General features: G+C 39.9%; 2 protein-coding genes across 5 annotated transcripts; both read right to left on the bottom strand.

Moving 5' to 3' along the window:
- Positions 1-6,273: 6,273 nt before the first annotated feature.
- Positions 6,274-9,265, bottom strand: LOC113640414 (P2Y purinoceptor 13-like). 3 transcript variants are annotated; one of them, XM_027142898.2, is made up of 3 exons: positions 9,116-9,157; positions 8,886-8,964; positions 6,274-7,769 (listed from the first exon to the last, which is right to left on the bottom strand). In XM_027142898.2, exon 3 carries the CDS (start codon positions 7,759-7,761, stop codon positions 6,745-6,747), a length of 1,017 nt encoding a protein of 338 aa, XP_026998699.1. In that variant the 5' UTR covers positions 7,762-7,769; positions 8,886-8,964; positions 9,116-9,157; the 3' UTR covers positions 6,274-6,744. The 3 variants fall into 3 exon arrangements, with proteins under 3 accessions (XP_026998699.1, XP_026998697.1, XP_026998698.1); XM_027142896.2 differs by lacking the exon at positions 8,886-8,964 and having other exon boundaries at positions 9,116-9,265; XM_027142897.2 differs by lacking the exons at positions 8,886-8,964; positions 9,116-9,157 and adding an exon at positions 8,356-8,723.
- Positions 9,266-10,601: 1,336 nt separating this feature from the next.
- On the bottom strand, positions 10,602-16,098 carry p2ry12 (purinergic receptor P2Y12). 2 transcript variants are annotated; one of them, XM_047806638.1, is made up of 4 exons: positions 15,928-16,098; positions 15,191-15,306; positions 14,005-14,063; positions 10,602-11,980 (listed from the first exon to the last, which is right to left on the bottom strand). In XM_047806638.1, the coding sequence occupies exon 4, from the start codon at positions 11,964-11,966 to the stop codon at positions 10,905-10,907; it is 1,062 nt and encodes a 353-aa protein (XP_047662594.1). In that variant the 5' UTR covers positions 11,967-11,980; positions 14,005-14,063; positions 15,191-15,306; positions 15,928-16,098; the 3' UTR covers positions 10,602-10,904. The 2 variants fall into 2 exon arrangements, with proteins under 2 accessions (XP_047662594.1, XP_026998696.1); XM_027142895.2 differs by lacking the exon at positions 15,928-16,098 and having other exon boundaries at positions 15,191-15,508.
- Between the last annotated feature and the right edge of the window lie 1,094 nt (positions 16,099-17,192).

Here is a 17,192-nt window from a genome sequence, read left to right as displayed (position 1 = left end):
AGACAATAGATATTGATTCATTTTTTAGAACGGCGGCTCTGACGATAGATCCTGCTGCAAATCACAAGCACAACTGAAGCATAATGTTCATTCATTCATTTACTACCGCTTATCCGAACTTCTCGGGTCACGGGGAGCCTGTGCCTATCTCAGGCGTCATCGGGCATCGAGGCAGGATACACCCTGGACGGAGTGCCAACCCATCGCAGGGCACACACACACTCTCATTCACACACACACTCACACACTACAGACAATTTTCCAGAGATGCCAATCAACCTACCATGCATGTCTTTGGACTGGGGAGGAAACCGGAGTACCCGGGGGAAACCCCCGAGACACGGGGAGAACATGCAAACTCTACACACACAAGGCGGAGGCCGGAATCGAACCCCGAACCCTGGAGGTGTGAGGCGAACGTGCTAACCACTAAGCCACCGTGCCCCCAAGACTAATGTTATTTATTTACAAATAAAAACGCATAACTGGTCATATGATGAAGCTTTCTTTAACAGTTTTATTTAGCTATTTATTACGAAAGGAGTCTCCAGTGCCAGAATTGACAGGTAACACTCAATCAGCTGCTTTCATTTTACATAATAATAGTTAATGTAATTACGTCAGTAATTAATTTAATAACAGGAACAAACATGGATTTTCATGGATATTTCACAGCATTACATGTAACTATCATCGGATAAAAATTATACCGGTTATTCATTAATTAAAAAAACAAAGACAATTGGCGGTAAAAGGAATAAAACTCTCTAGGCAACTCTACTAGAAAACATAACATTGTGTATAAATCTTAATGTCTGTGATAACAGTGACGTGTTATTAGATATCGGTATTAATATTAATAGCACCCTGATAGCATGCTGTTGTTTTTGGATATAGTCTTTTTTCTACCCATTTATATATCTAGAAAGAAAACACAATGAATAAACACAATGGTGACTTAGAGCATAATGTCCGACTACCGGCTATGTTTGTTAGCGTCTCGCTTCAGCAACTGCTAAGAATAGGTTTACTGTTAAAATAATAATTTGTAAATGTCGATGAGGTTCCTCTTTAAGACTGTTCACAGGAATACAGAAGTGCACTGGGTGCATTTGTTGATGTAAAACCACTCTGTTGTAAACACCAGAGTATTTTAATAACACTTTACAATACTAATCCCGCTCGCTAATGACTAGTTAAGCTACTAAATGAACTCTGGAAAATTGTCCGTACAGTAGTGTGTGTGTGTGTGAGTGAATGAGAGTGTGTGTGTGTTCCCTGTGATGGGTTGGCACTCCGTCCAGGGTGTATCCTGCCTCGATGCCCGATGACGCCTGAGATAGGCACAGGCTCCCCGTGACCCGAGAAGTTCGGATAAGCGGTAGGAAATGAATAAATGAATGAATGAATAATACAAAAATGTTATTTAAATGTATTTATCCCCAATGTGACTGTGGTGAGGAAAAACTCCCTTGGATTGTGAAACCTTGAAAGGAACCAGACTTAAAGCGGAACTTCATCCTCATTTGGGTGACACTGGAGGGTGTGACTATAAATATATGCTAATTCAATATACAGTTGTATTAATCATATTGATGAGGAGTTTGTTGTCCTTAAAGACCACATGTAGTTGGCATCTCCTCTTAGTATGTCCGTATACTCAATGAAGCAGCGTCCAACTGGAGCTGCTAAATCTCTAGATGTCTCAGGATACTCCCCTTGAAGGTAGGTTCTGAAATGCTTCAGAAAACTGCGTTGGGAAACCAAACAAAACAAAAACAAAACAAACGTGTAGCCAATGAGCAGAAAGGGGCGTGTCTGGTCTATGTGGGCGGAGAGAATGTTCAGTGCGCATGTGTGACGTTAGCAGAAAATGGTTTTAATATTGACATGGAGGATTAAAACAAAGAAAGAAAGAGAAGAAAGACTTACGATAAGGCAAGAAGTAGGACGTGTTAATATAGGATCAGCTTTCCAGCGCTGGAGAGAACTGAAGGAGCAGGAAGTCGGCCACATATTCACAGGTTGGAGTTTCCCGAGTCAATAACTCCTGAGCTATAACTAATTTGAGATTAGTTCATGCATGGTACTCATCTGGCAGACACCTTTATCCAGGAGGGTTAGGGGCCTTGCTCAGGGACCCAGCATTGTCAGCTTGGTGGACTTGGTAGATTTGAACTCAGAACCTTCTGATCAGTTGTCTAACACCATAACCACTAGGTTAACACATCTTATCCAGAGTGGCTTAGATTCATTCATTTTCTACCGCTTTATCCGAACTTCTCGGGTCACGGGGAGCCTGTGCCTATCTCAGGCGTCATCGGGTATCAAGGCAGGATACACCCTGGACGGAGTGCCAACCCATCGCAGGGCACACACACTCTCATTCACTCACACACTACGGACAATTTTCCAGAGATGCCAGTTAACCTATCATGCATGTCTTTGGACCAGGGGAGGAAACCGGAGCACCCGGAGGAAACCCCCGATGCACGGGGAGAACATGCAAACTCCGCACACACAAGGCGGAGGCGGGAATCGAACCCCGACCCTGGAGGTGTGAGGCGAACGTGCTACCCACTAAGCCACCGTGCCCCCCTGGCTTAGATTTTTATAGTTATTTTTATTTCAATTGAGTATTAAGTGCCTTGCTCATAGCGACCAGCAGTGGAAGCTTTGTGGACCTGGGATTCAAACTCACAACCTTCTCCAATCAGTAGCCAAACATCTTAAACACTAAGATTTTATCGATTTGGAACATTTTAGTTCGAAGTGCTGAACAAGTTTTCAGCAAGCTCTTTGTAGACCATGGCTTCAGCAGTCTGATGAAGAAGACGAAAATGAAGAAGAAGAAAAAGATGTAAAGAAAATCTTACCGAAAACGGCGGATCTTTATTCGGGGTTAATCAGAACCATGTCACCGATGACAGCTGTATGTTGATTACTTCTGGCCATGAGATTAAATAAGATTATTTATTTATTTATTTATTACAAAAATATGCCATGCCAATTTTAAAGGAATTTATAGAATTATTCTGAACAATTTATATTCATTGTTCATATATACTGTATACTTGCAGGGTAGATCTTGCTTCCACCAGCAGTGGTCATCATTAGACTACATACCACAGCTTCCTCTTGCAGATTTTTCCTATTCCTACAGTATTTGCCCCAAGCACACCCTTCTTCTTCTTCTTCTTCTTCTTCTTCTTCTTCTTCTTCTTCTTCTTCTTCTTCTTCTTCTTTTTTTTAAATTACAGCTCTAAAATTTTGCTTACTATTTTTTCTATACACTTCCTGTAAGTCTTTTTTCTTTACCTTTCAGTAATCAGTCCTATTTATTGCCTACATGACAAGATAGAAGTGATAATTATTTCAGCATTTTTCTTCCTGATGTAATACCTTATCAAATTACATCATTACCGGCAAGTCACACATTAGAAATTGTGAAATGTGTGATTTTTTTTAACTATCTGTACTGTACTTTTAGAAAAGCACATACTTTTCTTTAAACCTAGAAAATCTGCCAGTAAATAATATACACTATTAAAGCAGAGTTTGTGTTTTCTAGGTGAATAACAGATTGCTGTCAGTTGCAATAGTTTGAACGTATCGTAAAAGCAACAGGTAATGAAAGCTAACGAAATTAAACTATTACGTAATGTGCAAATGAATGGTAGGGAAAATGCAATGCCTCACACATCCAGGGTCTCATTGTGCCACTGAGGTTTCCTCAGGGTTCTCTGGTTTCCTCCTCAAGTCCAAAGACATACTTTGAAGGCAGATTGGCATTTCTGACTTGTCTCGTGTTACTTAAGTCCTAGTTAAGTTCAAGATCTCACGATCCTCAGGTAGCGGTCAAGGCTGATGAGTCCCATCAAAATCACGCTCATGTTCACGGTCAGGTAGAAAAAGACGCTGCAGAATCGTCAAGCTACTACAAGGTTCAGCAGAGGAGCAGAAGAACCTGTCTGTAGTGTGTAAATGGGTATGACGGGCCTGTGAGTGTGTGTGCGATGTAGAGGATGGATTGATGATGGATCTTTGCACTTTATCGGCAAGCCTTTACAATACACTATATAGTCAAACGTATGTGAGCTTTTGTTTGTATGTGGACTATTACACCTATCCGATCTTGTTGGAGATCCCATTCCAAAAACCCTTCCATGTCACAATAGTAGCGCTCACTGTTGACTTTGGCAAAGGAGTGTAGAAGGGCACAAATTTCATGAACTGACCATCGAGCCAATAATGGCATCCATGTTTAAAGTTGACAGCCCATTCTACTGCTAGTGTAAATTGCTGTCAGAGGTTAATGAGGTCAGAGGTTAATGAAACAAAACTTGCCAGACCACAGGGCTTGGGGTGGTTCTGGTGGTGGTTTCTGGCAAGCAGATTATTTATGTAGTATATATTGTGTTTATTCCCATGTGGGCAGTGCCACACCATTTACTAATGTGTTTTCCTGCTTTTCCAGCTGTCCCTAATTTCCCTTTATGCACAGCTCAATATAAGCTTTCCACGTAGTCTTTGTGGTTGTCAGTCATTGTACCTGTGATCCGATAGGCAAGAACCCGTGACATCAAGGTTTTTTATTTAGAGATCCGGCTCTGATCTCCGGCTCTGGTGGCGTTTCTCGTGTCTTGCTACAATTGCATGGCTACGTTCGTTGATTTTACTCATCTGAACTCATCATCATCATGAACTCATCATCATCATCATCATCATCATCATCATCATCATTTTACTCATCATCATTTTACTCATCATCATCATCATCATGAACTCATGAACTCATCATCATCATGAAAATATCACATATCACATATACTCAATATTGATGTAAAAAAGAAGACTGGATGGACTGGACGTACTTATTGGAACTTTATACTGTAGTATAAAGTTCCAATCCACAAGGCCTCCAATTTCCCTATACATCACATATGCTTGTACATAAACACCTCTTTTACAACAGGGATTTTATTTTAATATGTTCCTGTCGCCGTGAACTTGCCATGCCGGTGACTTGGTGAGTAGACTGCTCTCTATTGTGATAACTTTGCATGTAAGTGTTGTGTTGTGTTGTGTAAGCGTTACTGAATGCTGCTAGCCTGAGGCGTCAGTCATAAAAACACCCTGCGTGTTGGAAAAAAAGCAAATGGCCACCATTCAAATTTTCTTATCTACTGAAATCTACTGCATATATATATAGACGGTGACATCTGATATCTGAGCATTATCTACGTTGTGTTAGTGTTATGTAAATGTACCGTTTTTGTACCGCGTTAAAACAAGTCTTAACCTTCAAGTAATAAATAACAGAGGCTTATGTGTTATGTACTGTTTTGTACTGAGACCTAACTTTAGTTACCATTGATGTTTTAATAATGTCCCATGTGGTAATATGTGACCATGGTGACGATGTTTAAGAAAGTTCTGGTCCATCAATCTTGGAAGCAAAGAAGAGAAAAACAAACACTACTGTATGTTTTATGTCTCTCTGGAGTTATGTGTCTTTATCCTAACCTACAGACCTCCTGTGACTGAAGGACAAGCTCTAAGCAATGGTGGTTAGTTCTAAACACGCTGCCGTGAATACTTGGGTGGCTTGAGAGCTGCTACTCTAGGTAGAATATTTCATCTGAGGTAAAGTAAAATAAGCGATCAAGAAAATGACTCAAGAAAAAAGAAAGAAAGAAAGAAAGAAAGAAGATGAGAAAGAAATTAGAGCTGATCAGCTCACTCCAACAGACACTAAGTCAACAACAACAACAACAACAACAACAATAATAATAATAATAATAATAATAATTAAAAATAGGGGGGCTTAGTGGTTAGGGGGTTGGGGATTCGATTCCCGCCTCCGCCTTGTGTGTATGGAGTTTGCATGTTCTCCCCGTGCCTCGGGGGTTTCCTCCGGGTACTCCGGTTTCCTCCCCCGGTCCAAAGACATGCATGGTAGGTTGATTGGCATCTCTGGAAACTTGTCCGTAGTGTGTGTGTGAGTGAATGAGAGTGTGTGTGACCTGCGATGGGTTGGCACTCCGTCCAGGGTGTATCCTGCCTCGATGCCCGATGACGCCTGAGATAGGCACAGGCTCCCCGTGACCCGAGAAGTTCTGATAAGCGGTAGTAAATGAATGAATGAATGAATGAATGAATGAATAATAATAATAATAATAATAATAATAATAATAATAATAATAATAATAATGATAATAATATGAAATACCTGTAATAACTGTAATAATAATAATAATCCATATAATAAAATGTAATTAGAATAAAACTTTATTGTATACATTTCATGCATTAAAATACAAATCTAGTAACTAAGGCAGCAATGTCTAAATTAAACACAATTACATTCTTATTAATGCATTGTAGCCTATACATTAGCAAAACAAAATATTTCTGAACTGGTATAGTCATTGGGTCAGGTTTCCACAGATACCGCAGTTCAGCTCTTAGACCTTTAGACATTTTGTACAATAAAAATAAATGTAAAAAAAAAATAATTACATCACAAAAAAACCTTGACTGACATTTTTATATAATAACAAACACTGTTGTGTAAAAAGCTATATTTTGGTCTCTAAAGTGAGGTCACAAATTTGAGCTTTCGTGTTGAGGTTTCAACACCATTTCACTTCACACGCACTCATACCATGGAGATTATTTACAAAAATAAAAAAAAAACACATTCTCACTGCTTGCAGCCGTACATCTATTGAGCCGTACTATCTATTGAGCTTGCTGTGATGTATCTGTGGTCTGAGATGCATCTTTGTTTTTTCGATAGGATGGAAAAAGACTTTTTATGTCACATATCTCCAAAAACCTCTCCCTGAAATCCCGGCAGAGAAAAAAGTAGATCAAGGGGTCCAGGCAGACGTTTATAGCTGAGAGCCAGAGCGTGAAGTCCTTACCAATTCTAAGTGATTGCTTGTAACATGTGACATTAGCTTGAACCTGTAGATTAGTATAAGGTATTCTGATGGAGTGGTACGGTAAATAACAGATAAAAAAAACGAGAAGAATGAGAAAAACACGAAACTTCGCTTTACGTTTCCGCTTGTCGTTGTTGCCGCGAGACCTCTGGTATGACTCCAAAACCGTCTTAGCAATGAAGGTATAACAGAACACGTTCAAAATGCACACGGCCCAAAATATGACCTTGCTTATTATTATGACCGCCTCGTGCCAAGCAATTCCTAGTTTAGATTTCATGGCTATGCAGAACTCTCCGGTCTTGTTGGTAGGGTCTTGGTTTGACGTGATTATAATCGGTAACGTATTCGAGCAGATCAATGCAAACCAGAAAAAGAATGAGAGGATGTTACTAAAGAGCAGGTTCTGACACAGAAGACTTCCTCCAGATCTCACGATCTTCAGGTAGCGGTCAAGGCTGATGAGTCCCATCAAAATCACGCTCATGTTCATGGCCAGGTAGAAAAAGACGCTGGAGAATCGGCAGGCGAAAGCATGCAGCCCATCTGAAGCTCCCGGGAGCTCGCTGGCACCACGGATGGGGTAGGTCATGGTCATGAGGAGGTCAGCTGCCACCAAGTGCTTCAGGTACACCATGAAATTTGAGTTGGTTTTGAGGTGTAAACATATCCAAGCTACTACAAGGTTCAGCAGAAGGGCAGGTGGGAAAATAGCGAAATAGAGGCTGGGAAGCGCTAATGCCCACGCTTCCATATTAATCCCACAATCCTCAACGGGTTTAGTTGAATTCGTGGTTGTGTTTGAAGCCATGGTTAAACCTAAAAAAAAACAAATATAAGATGAATATACCTGCATTGGATACTCGCTTTTCAACATCAAATTATTTTCCCAGTCCCTTTAACAATCTAAAATGCGTATGAATGAATTAAAAAAATGAAGATTTCCTAATTTGGTAAAAATGTCTTTGTAATGAATGCTGGAGGTGTGTGTGTGTGTGTGTGTGTGTGTGTGTGTGTGTGTGTGTGTGTGTGTTTTACAAAAAAAAAAAACCTTGTCATGCTTTCTGTGCTGTTAGTAAAGTCATTTGCAAGATAATGATCATGAATGTGCAGATAAAGCAGCCTTAATGATCTTATCTCTCTTAGTTGTGTGATTAACCTTGAAACGAATCTGCCACTGTAGCATTATAAAAATCCTTGATGCGCTAGAGATACTTCAAGACATCCATGTACCAGTGGAATACATCTCTGAGACACCCAAGGAGATATCTTTATTTAATATATAACTAAAACAAACTAGACGTAGTTTTTAAAAATTGTAGCGTGGTTTGCGAAAATGTGTAAAAATGTGTAGTTTAATTAATTAGTGAACTCCGGCAAAGGCACCGAGACATAAAAGACGCACAGATTCATAACGACGTGCGCATCTATGTATCGACGGACATCCAGTCGCCGTCGTCCTTCGGCTGTTTCCAGTTCGAAGTCGTTCAAAGATGTTTTCAAGGTTCAACCCCTTAATTTCATCCAGCCTTGTGTCCAGAACTGAGAGCGAACCCCTCAGTGGCTGGGTTGGTTCCCTGCCTGCGAATTTATCCCAAACTCCATCAATGAAGGTGTGAAATCTTGTTTCTGGACCACCGGCGAGATTACTGACCATTTTCTGAGCAACCTTAAAGGAACTCACGCATGACGATTTCATTCAACCTTTCCCATCTTTCCTCATTCGTGTACAGAGCAATACTGGGTGTCTCAACAGTGCCACTTTTACTGCCGATAAATTTGGACTGATATTAGACGGTGTTAATTAAATGAACGTCACATTACTCACTTTATCCAAGTTTCCTGGTTGTAAGGCAGGAACACACCCTTTAAGGGGTGCTATTCTATTACAGCACATAATACACACCTAGAGGTCATTTATCTTAGTCCGTTTACCTGCTCAGAGGTTTTAAGGAGTGTTTACGCAGAAAACTGGGATCCTGGAGCTGACGATGTTACCTACTGTACCATCTTGCTGTCATAAAATCCAGAAGAAAGTAGAAGAGATTGCTGCAAATTGTCCATTGTTGAAGGATTTCTAATAGATTTAGTGTGTGTATATATATACAAATTTTTAGGAAAAATTTTCCTTTTGGTAAATTTTCACAAAAAAATATTTCACCTACCTCTTAAAGACATGAGCGTGTTAAACTGTTCTGGTGTCTTGCGTGTCAGTCGTTCATCTGTCACCTCGATTGTGAAGCAAGTCTAGTTAACAGTTCAACGGAGTGAGGAAACACACCCCTGACATGACAACTTCTCTGTTGGTGCCAATAACAAGTGCTGAACTTATTTTGGTGCATTAGAAACCACATGACCATGCACAATACAAAAAATAAATACCACTACATATTTGATGCATTTCCAGGAAATTATTTAACCTCCCTAAGGTCTATCTTTTCTTTTAAAGCCTTCCTATGTAATAATTACTGATAAAAAGCAACTCTAATTTGCCCGAGTTCCTCTTTCACCAGTAGTGGTCACTAACTGACAGCACATTAATCTTTCTCAAGTTGCTGTTGCTTCATGTGTCGTATGTATTGTGTAATATCTTTTAAACAGCTTTAAAGTTAAAGGTTTCTTCCAGATAAAAAGGCGGGCTGCCGTCTGCTGCCTGGAGTTGTGGAAATGAGTTTATTATTAATGAATGACAAAGGAAATGAAAACAGGAAGAAAGCAGAAAGCACTCGCAAATATCTATTTCTGGTCCCGAGCCCTGCTTTTGGTGTTTTATCACTTCTTGCACTGCACCTCGCTCACTCGGGTCTCGGACCCACCGTCTCTCGGGGTAAGATATAGACTCATTTCCGTTCTGGCATCGAGGTGGTAGAATGAATTTCCTCTAGATGTCCGAACGAGCCACTGGCTATCTTTAAGCACTTCGACTAGCACTTTCCTCCTGATGGTTTATATGTATATTTAAAAAAATGAACAGTTTTAGGTTGATGGTATCTTAAGTCTGTAATCTAGTGAACCAGTGTTAGGGTTAGGGTTAGGGTTAGGATTTCTAGCATTTATAAATTCTAGCATTTATACAACCAAGTAGGAGTGAGGGTTAAGGCTCTTGCTCAAGGGCCAAGTAGTCTAATGCCCTAACGATTAAGCACACCGATGTACTTTTTTTTAATGTTGCATTGCATTACATTGCATCCACATGCCTTCCTTTGGGGCCCTTTTCCGACGGCCTAATTTGTTCACCTGCTCCGAGTTCAGCCTTTCATTTCTTCTCTTCTTTTGTCCTGACGCAAGAATGCAATACTAGTTCAATCAGGTTAATGTTGCTTTATTTGGTGGTGCGCTTGCTTTATGTGGCCACCGTAATGATTGACGCTTCCTTCCTGATTTTAGCTTTATGGTAGATTTCCATCAACACAGATGAGTTCTTGTATGAGAGAATGCAGTATAATTGACAACATTCTATCATTTTTCTATCACTAAAGGTAAAGCAAATGCTTTTCTGTGAGAAAAAATTATTACAAGAACAACACTGAAGCATTTTTATATGATTATAGTGAAACGGAAGTCAGAGCTGCTGTTATGGAAAATAAAGTCGCTGTAAAAAATAAAAATGAAACAACAACAACAACAACAACAACAACAACAACAACAACAACATGGTGGGCTATTTTAATGATATTTAAAGAAGTATTTAGTGAAATAGATGCAAACGTCAAGCAAGTCAGTCATTAAAATTGGTTAATTACAAAAAAACACATTTTAATTGGATTTATAAATTTAATCTACTGATTTATTTAGAATATAAAGATTAAAGTGTCTAATTGACTTTTTCTCATTGATTTAATTTTCATTGCAAAAATACAGTACAAATTTCTCCATATTATAAAACATTACCAGAGGTTTAAAACATTCACATTCAGGATCGTTTGTAAAAGAGTCCCACAGGGAAAACCTTGACTATATTCGTGTCGAACGTCCTCCCACAGGGTTGCTATCAGCAGGAGTGTCCGCACTGAACAGCGATGTTCCGCACCTCCCGTTCGAGAGGTGTAGGATTTTGAAGAGCGAGTCCCTGAAGGACCTACAGAGGAAGAAATAGATGAGCGGGTCTAGAAGAGAGTTCAGAGAGGACAGCCACAATGTGCTCTCTTTCACCTGGAAGAAGATAAGTTTCTGTCTGCAGTCGAAACGATGCTCCCTCGTCTGGCTCAAGGTGTAAGGGACTCGGGCGAAGTGGAACGGCACGAAGCATATGAAGAACACTGCGAGAACTAGGAAGACGTTAGCTCTCACTTTGTTCTTCCTCTGCTGGCTCTCAGCTGCCGTACTCAGAATGCGAGTCCGTGCGAAGGATTTAAAGAGCTCCTTGGAGATGAGTACATAACACACCACTACTGCTATCAGATTACCCCAGAAAATTACCTGACAGATGTGGTTGACTATTTCGTGCCACTTTAACCCCAGCTCGGTTTTCAGGCTACTGCAGCTAAAATGGTCCGATTTAGGCATCTTGCTGGTGAGAATCATGTTAGGGAGAGACAGCACCAGCATGGCCACCCAGATCCCAGCCGATAGGAGCTTCCTGTAGGCCAGCCGTTTAGAATTGGTGACAACAAAAGGGTAGAGAGTCTTTTTACAGCGGTCAATACTGATAAAGCCAAAGAAGATGATGCTGATGTACATGGTAAGGTAGAAAACCACGGAGGACACGCGGCAGACGAAGATGCGGAGACTAGCCGAGGCCATGTTTGAGTCAGACAGGATCTTAAACGGGAAAGTCAGGGTCATGAAGATATCAGCCACCACAATGTTCTTGAGGTAAATGATGAAGTGCGAGCGACTCGGGATGCTGAAAAACACCCATGCCGCTAGACCATTGAGGATGATTCCTAGCAGGAAAAGAAGAGAATAGAGGACGGGGAAAACCGTCGTCTTCACGACGTTATTACGGGAACACGAGGAATTAGTCAGGTTCCTGAAATCCACCAGGCTCGTCGATGTTTCTTCTATGGACTCCATTAGTTGTGAGGTCACTGTGGATAGATACAAAAGATTAAAAGGAAGCCATATACCGTATCGTTTACCGTGATAACAGCTAAAACAGGCAACCTGCTAGAGATATTCATCAACAGCATTCAACAACCTACTTCTTTTTTGGTCATGGCACTATCAGGGACATCGAGGAACACTCTTTTATCTGCCAGTAAAAGGCAAAGCATTAAGCAAGGTGCCATAAATACTATATAGCGTTCAGCATCAGTTCAGGCAGGCCACATAGTCGAGCTCTGCTATCAGCTGATGTTAAATTTTCTAAATTCGCCCATCAGCTGATCTGATTCCTAAGCACGCTATTGGTCCCTTTCAAACAGGGCGCCCTATTTAAATGCATTCTTCAGTCTGTCTGCTTGGCTGTTTCCTCTGCAATGCTGCAACCCACCTCTTCCCCTTCCTCCTCCCCTTGAAACTTTGTGTTTATCATAATCAGTGTCGTTCTGTTGTCACTGATGCAGGCTCTGTTCTAAATGGGGTGAGTTTGTCCACTGCTTTCCCAGTTAAATGGGAGATTGTCCCCAGAAGCTGCTGCTGTTCCCTGACTAGCTTTCATGGAGCTCATGAAAAGGATGGGGAATTCAGAACAGAGCCATACCGCCAAATGTAAATTTTTATAAGCTTGCAAATAAAAAAAAAAATCAAATATGTCAAAGAATTGTCTTTATTTTGTGACTCAAGTGGTCCTGACTGAAATTGCTTGCATATGAAGGAATTTGTGAGGGTGCATCGAGAAAGGAAGTGAGAATGAAAAAAAAAAAACACTTCAGCACTTCTGCTCACACAGTTAGAGCCGATACTGTGATTTAAAATTAATCAGCAGCCCAGTAACCACATAACTGGTGCATTGGTTAATGCTGGCGTGAAACCAGGAATTGGTGTAAAGTACTATATAGACTTCATTTGAATGCTTTGAATATTTTACAAGCTACAGTTTTAGGATACTCTGTATACACACACACATATATATATATATATATATATGTGTGTGTGTGTGTGTGAGTGTGTGTGTGTGTGTGTGTGTGTGTTTCTAAAACATTCGTATTTTACTTCTTACTTCTAAGCCTTACAGAAATATATCCATTTCCTGTATTTAATAAAACCCATTTCCTGTTCAGTCAAAATAATAAATATTTGTCCATTAACAAGGTTAAGGAATTGACGCTGTTCATGCTGTTCGGGTGTAAATTGAAGCCATAAGTTTCGTTATTTCATTCCATTTACTTTATTATGAACTTCAGATATTAACTGTAGGTCATAACAAAGATGTTCCTCAATTCAGTAGGCAGCAATTAAGTCCTGGAGCTTATATACATACATATATAAATATATATATATATATATATATATATATATATATATATATATATATATATATACTGGTTATATATATATATATATTCAAATATTCGTATATGTTCAGAGGAAAATAAACATAAAATGCCCCAGCAACAGTATTTTAACGTCTTAAAATACACACATCCAGGTTTTTCACTGTGTTTTAGACCTGAACCAGTTTTTTCCTCCACTGATTTAGCAAATATACATTTTTTTACATTATCTCTATTCGGACAGATTAATAGAACCAATCGTTATCAGTGAAGCACATTTTCAGTCAGACGCTCTGTAACAGAATTTCACAATGTTTGACGTTTATGGCTGAACTGTTGACTGGATTCCTAAATAGCCTCATTTGAACAAATGACCTCAAATCCGTATTTAGGAAACTGATAGTACATTGTGTCATTATATATTATCCTGGATGATCGAACTTCACACCTAAAGCAGGACTTAAAAGGTACAGTTCACACACACACACACACACACACACACACACACACACACACACACACACACACACACACACACACACACACACACACACACATTTGCATTTATGTTTGCATTATTCCCGCTCTAGTACCTCGGAAATGACCTCATTTTGCTGCGCTATCCTGGAAAAATATCAGTAATACAGTGTTTGGTGTACACCGTACACCGTACTCACCTGTCGGACACGGCTTAGTCTTGATGTACTTCTTAGTCTAACGATCCTCGTCTGCAAGTCTGAACAAAAAAAAGTAAAAGTAAATATATTAGGAAAAAAACTTTCTCTTCTGTTTTTTGTTTCCTGACAAGCTGTGTGTGTACAGAGGTTTGGAGCACCAAAATAGTATGTCATATGTTTGAACTGCGCAATCCGGCTCATGCATTTATATTTATATTTGTTTAGTTCCATTATTTTAGAATTCATGGTTGGATTTTTTTTTATGTTCTGAATTTTTTATTATTTCTATTATTTTGATATAGTTTTTTTTTATCTACTTACAATGATTTTTGTATTTATTTATTTATTTATTTATTTATTTATTTATTTATTTATTTATTTATTTTGATCTTTTTATTACACTAATTACAATTACACACCTTTCTGTATGATGATGATGATTATGATGATGATGATGATGATGATTATGATGATGATATATACATATAAAGCCATATACACTCATGGTCCACTTTATAAGGAACAAATCTGTATAGTTATCTAATGGCAGCAGCGTAATTCAAAGGATCATGCAGAGACATGAACAAGAGCTTCGATTTAACATGTTAACATGAAACATCATAATGAAAAAAGTGTGAACTCTGAGACTGCGTAAATATACAGGTGTTCCTAATAAAGTGGACAGTGAAAGCAAAAGAAATTTAGATAGTTTGTACTGTAGGTGATTTATAATTGGTGCTTCAATGCATTTCAATCATTGCCTTTTAAACAAACGCAAGTACAAAACAGTCCGATTTTACGCCTCGAGTGTGTGAGAATGGGGTCTCAGGATGGACTAGTGTTCCATCCGTTATACTGCTTATGTCCTGTATTCCCTTCTCACATAAAATGTCCTCCAAGATCCATCTTGATCCTGACCAGAAAGATGAAGGAATTCATGAATGAATAAAGCCAGTTTAAAGGAGACAGAGCTGTAAAGGTTTTTTCCCCATATGAGCAGTTTTTATCGCAGACTTCTCCTTTTTAAAAGAAAGTTGTCTTGACTCATTGCCCCATAAGCAGAAGTTTGCTTCGTTTTTAAGAATAGTGAAGTCAGTTCAAGGAGTCGACCCGACGGAAAGATGGAAAAACGTGAAGAACATCTAAATTAACGAACTGCGTTTAAATTGCATAATAAAATACTCACTGTAGAAGGTAGAAGTTCCAAAAGGCATAAACATACAGCCAGCTAACATGATACATCAACGAGGCGCATGAGAGGCCGTCCATCGGTGTCCACGAGGTTCAATGATCCCTGTCTTTCTGCAAACAGACTGTGAAAGTCAACCTGACACCTCAGTAAAGCAGAATTTCATCTCATTGTCCCTTGTCACGCCTTACATCAAAGGCTCTTTATGTTAATAGAACATCATACAGTACCTTATTCTCATATTACATCCCGCGAATACAAAAAGAGTATATAGCCACACCCCGAATATGCTTCTGGGACAATTTGTCATTCTTTACCATGCCATTGTAAATTCATATGTTTAACCACCAGATTACGACCATTTTTACAGTAGCCTTAGTTTCCTGACATGGTATTTACTGCTTCAGAGAAATGACTCTGAAATGCTAAATGGCAGCCGTTTCAGCCGACCGTTCCCGGTGTGTTTATGTGGAAGCCGGTGCTTAACGTCTTGGATCCGTTTCTAAAAGCTTTTATGGATCAGACTTAAGCCTCGTGTTCACTGTGCGATTACAGCCGTATTATAAAATTATACCTCGTCACACTCTCACACTCGACGAGACGATCCCGATAAACTCTTGGCCGCGTTACACGTAACGTCGCAGACGGGGAATAACGTGTGCTGTTCGATAGATTACGCAACGCAGATCCTCTAATAATAGAACTAAAGCTGCAGAAATAACCTGCATATTTACCTGCTTTACACTTTCCATGTCTGTAACGTTTTCCACTGTCATGATAGAAAGTCTTTCTCTCTCCTCTGCCGTAATCAAACAAACAAAAAAACCACATGTTTTGTTTATGCATCGCCATTTCCAATACGATTCTTGTAGCTTTCCAAGAGGTTGTCCTACTATCCAGAGACTATTAGAAAGAATCAGGGTATGTGCCTAAAAATGCATGGTAGATGTGGTGTTAGATAGATAGTAGTTTGTATCTAGATAGATATTAGTTTGTATGTTTACATTACGTAGGCATGGGCGTAATACCGGGCATGCTCTTTCATGCAAAGCGATAGCATACTGTGTCTTCCGTGTCAATTACTATGACTATCAAATCTTGGGGTTTTTGCAGAAGAGGGCTGATTGTGCTTTTCTCTAAGTGTGTTATGCATCCATGTGTTGCATGCATGGTTTTTGGTTATTAGAACATCTCTACCACAGTTCTGTCTCATCTTTTCTTCAGTTGTTTTGTTTTGGCTTTCATTGTTTGAGATAGCGTCGTATGTTACTTATGATAATGATAATTACATTTATTTCGTATAGCGCCTTTAAAAGTAGCTTCTCAAAGCGCTTGACATAAAATATGAAATTATGTTCATATTTTTGGCACATGGAGAACATGCAAACTCCACACACACGAGGCGGAGGCAAGAATCCAACCCTGGAGGTGTGAGGCAAATGTGCTAACCACTAAGCCACTGTGCGCCCCTCTCACAAATATCGAGGGGCCAAATTGTTCAAGGCCTTATAAGTGAGCATTCATTCATTCATTCATTACCGCTTATCCGAACTTCTCGGTCACGGGGAGCCTGTGCACGGGGAGCCTGTGCCTATCTCAGGCGTCATCGGGCATCGAGGCAGGATACACCCTGGACGGAGTGCCAACCCATCGCAGGGCACACACACTCTCATTCACTCACACACTCACACACTACGGACAAATTTCCAGAAATGCCAATCAACCTACCATGCATGTCTTTGGACCGGGGGAGGAAACCGGAGTACCCGGAGGAAACCCCCGAGGCACGGGGAGAACATGCAAACTCCACACACACACAAGACGGAGGCGGGAATCGAACCCCAACCCTGGAGGTGTGAGGCGACCGTGCTAACCACAAAGCCACCGTGGCCCCCATAAGTGAGCATGAGAATTTTAAAATCAATATGAAAACTAACTTTTTCCAGGATAGGTGTAATGTGCTCCCTTGCACTGGTCCTAGTCAGAATTCTAGCAGCTG

This window comes from Tachysurus fulvidraco, chromosome 22 (assembly GCF_022655615.1).
Source record: "Tachysurus fulvidraco isolate hzauxx_2018 chromosome 22, HZAU_PFXX_2.0, whole genome shotgun sequence".
Taxonomy (NCBI): domain Eukaryota; kingdom Metazoa; phylum Chordata; class Actinopteri; order Siluriformes; family Bagridae; genus Tachysurus; species Tachysurus fulvidraco.
Note: the sequence above shows the minus strand (reverse complement) of the source record. Positions and strands in the feature narration are given on the sequence as shown.

Bases quoted from the DNA above. Each gene is read 5' to 3' on its own strand.
- p2ry12 (XM_047806638.1), bottom strand. From the start codon at position 11,966: ATGGAGTCCATAGAAGAAACATCGACGAGCCTGGTGGATTTCAGGAAC.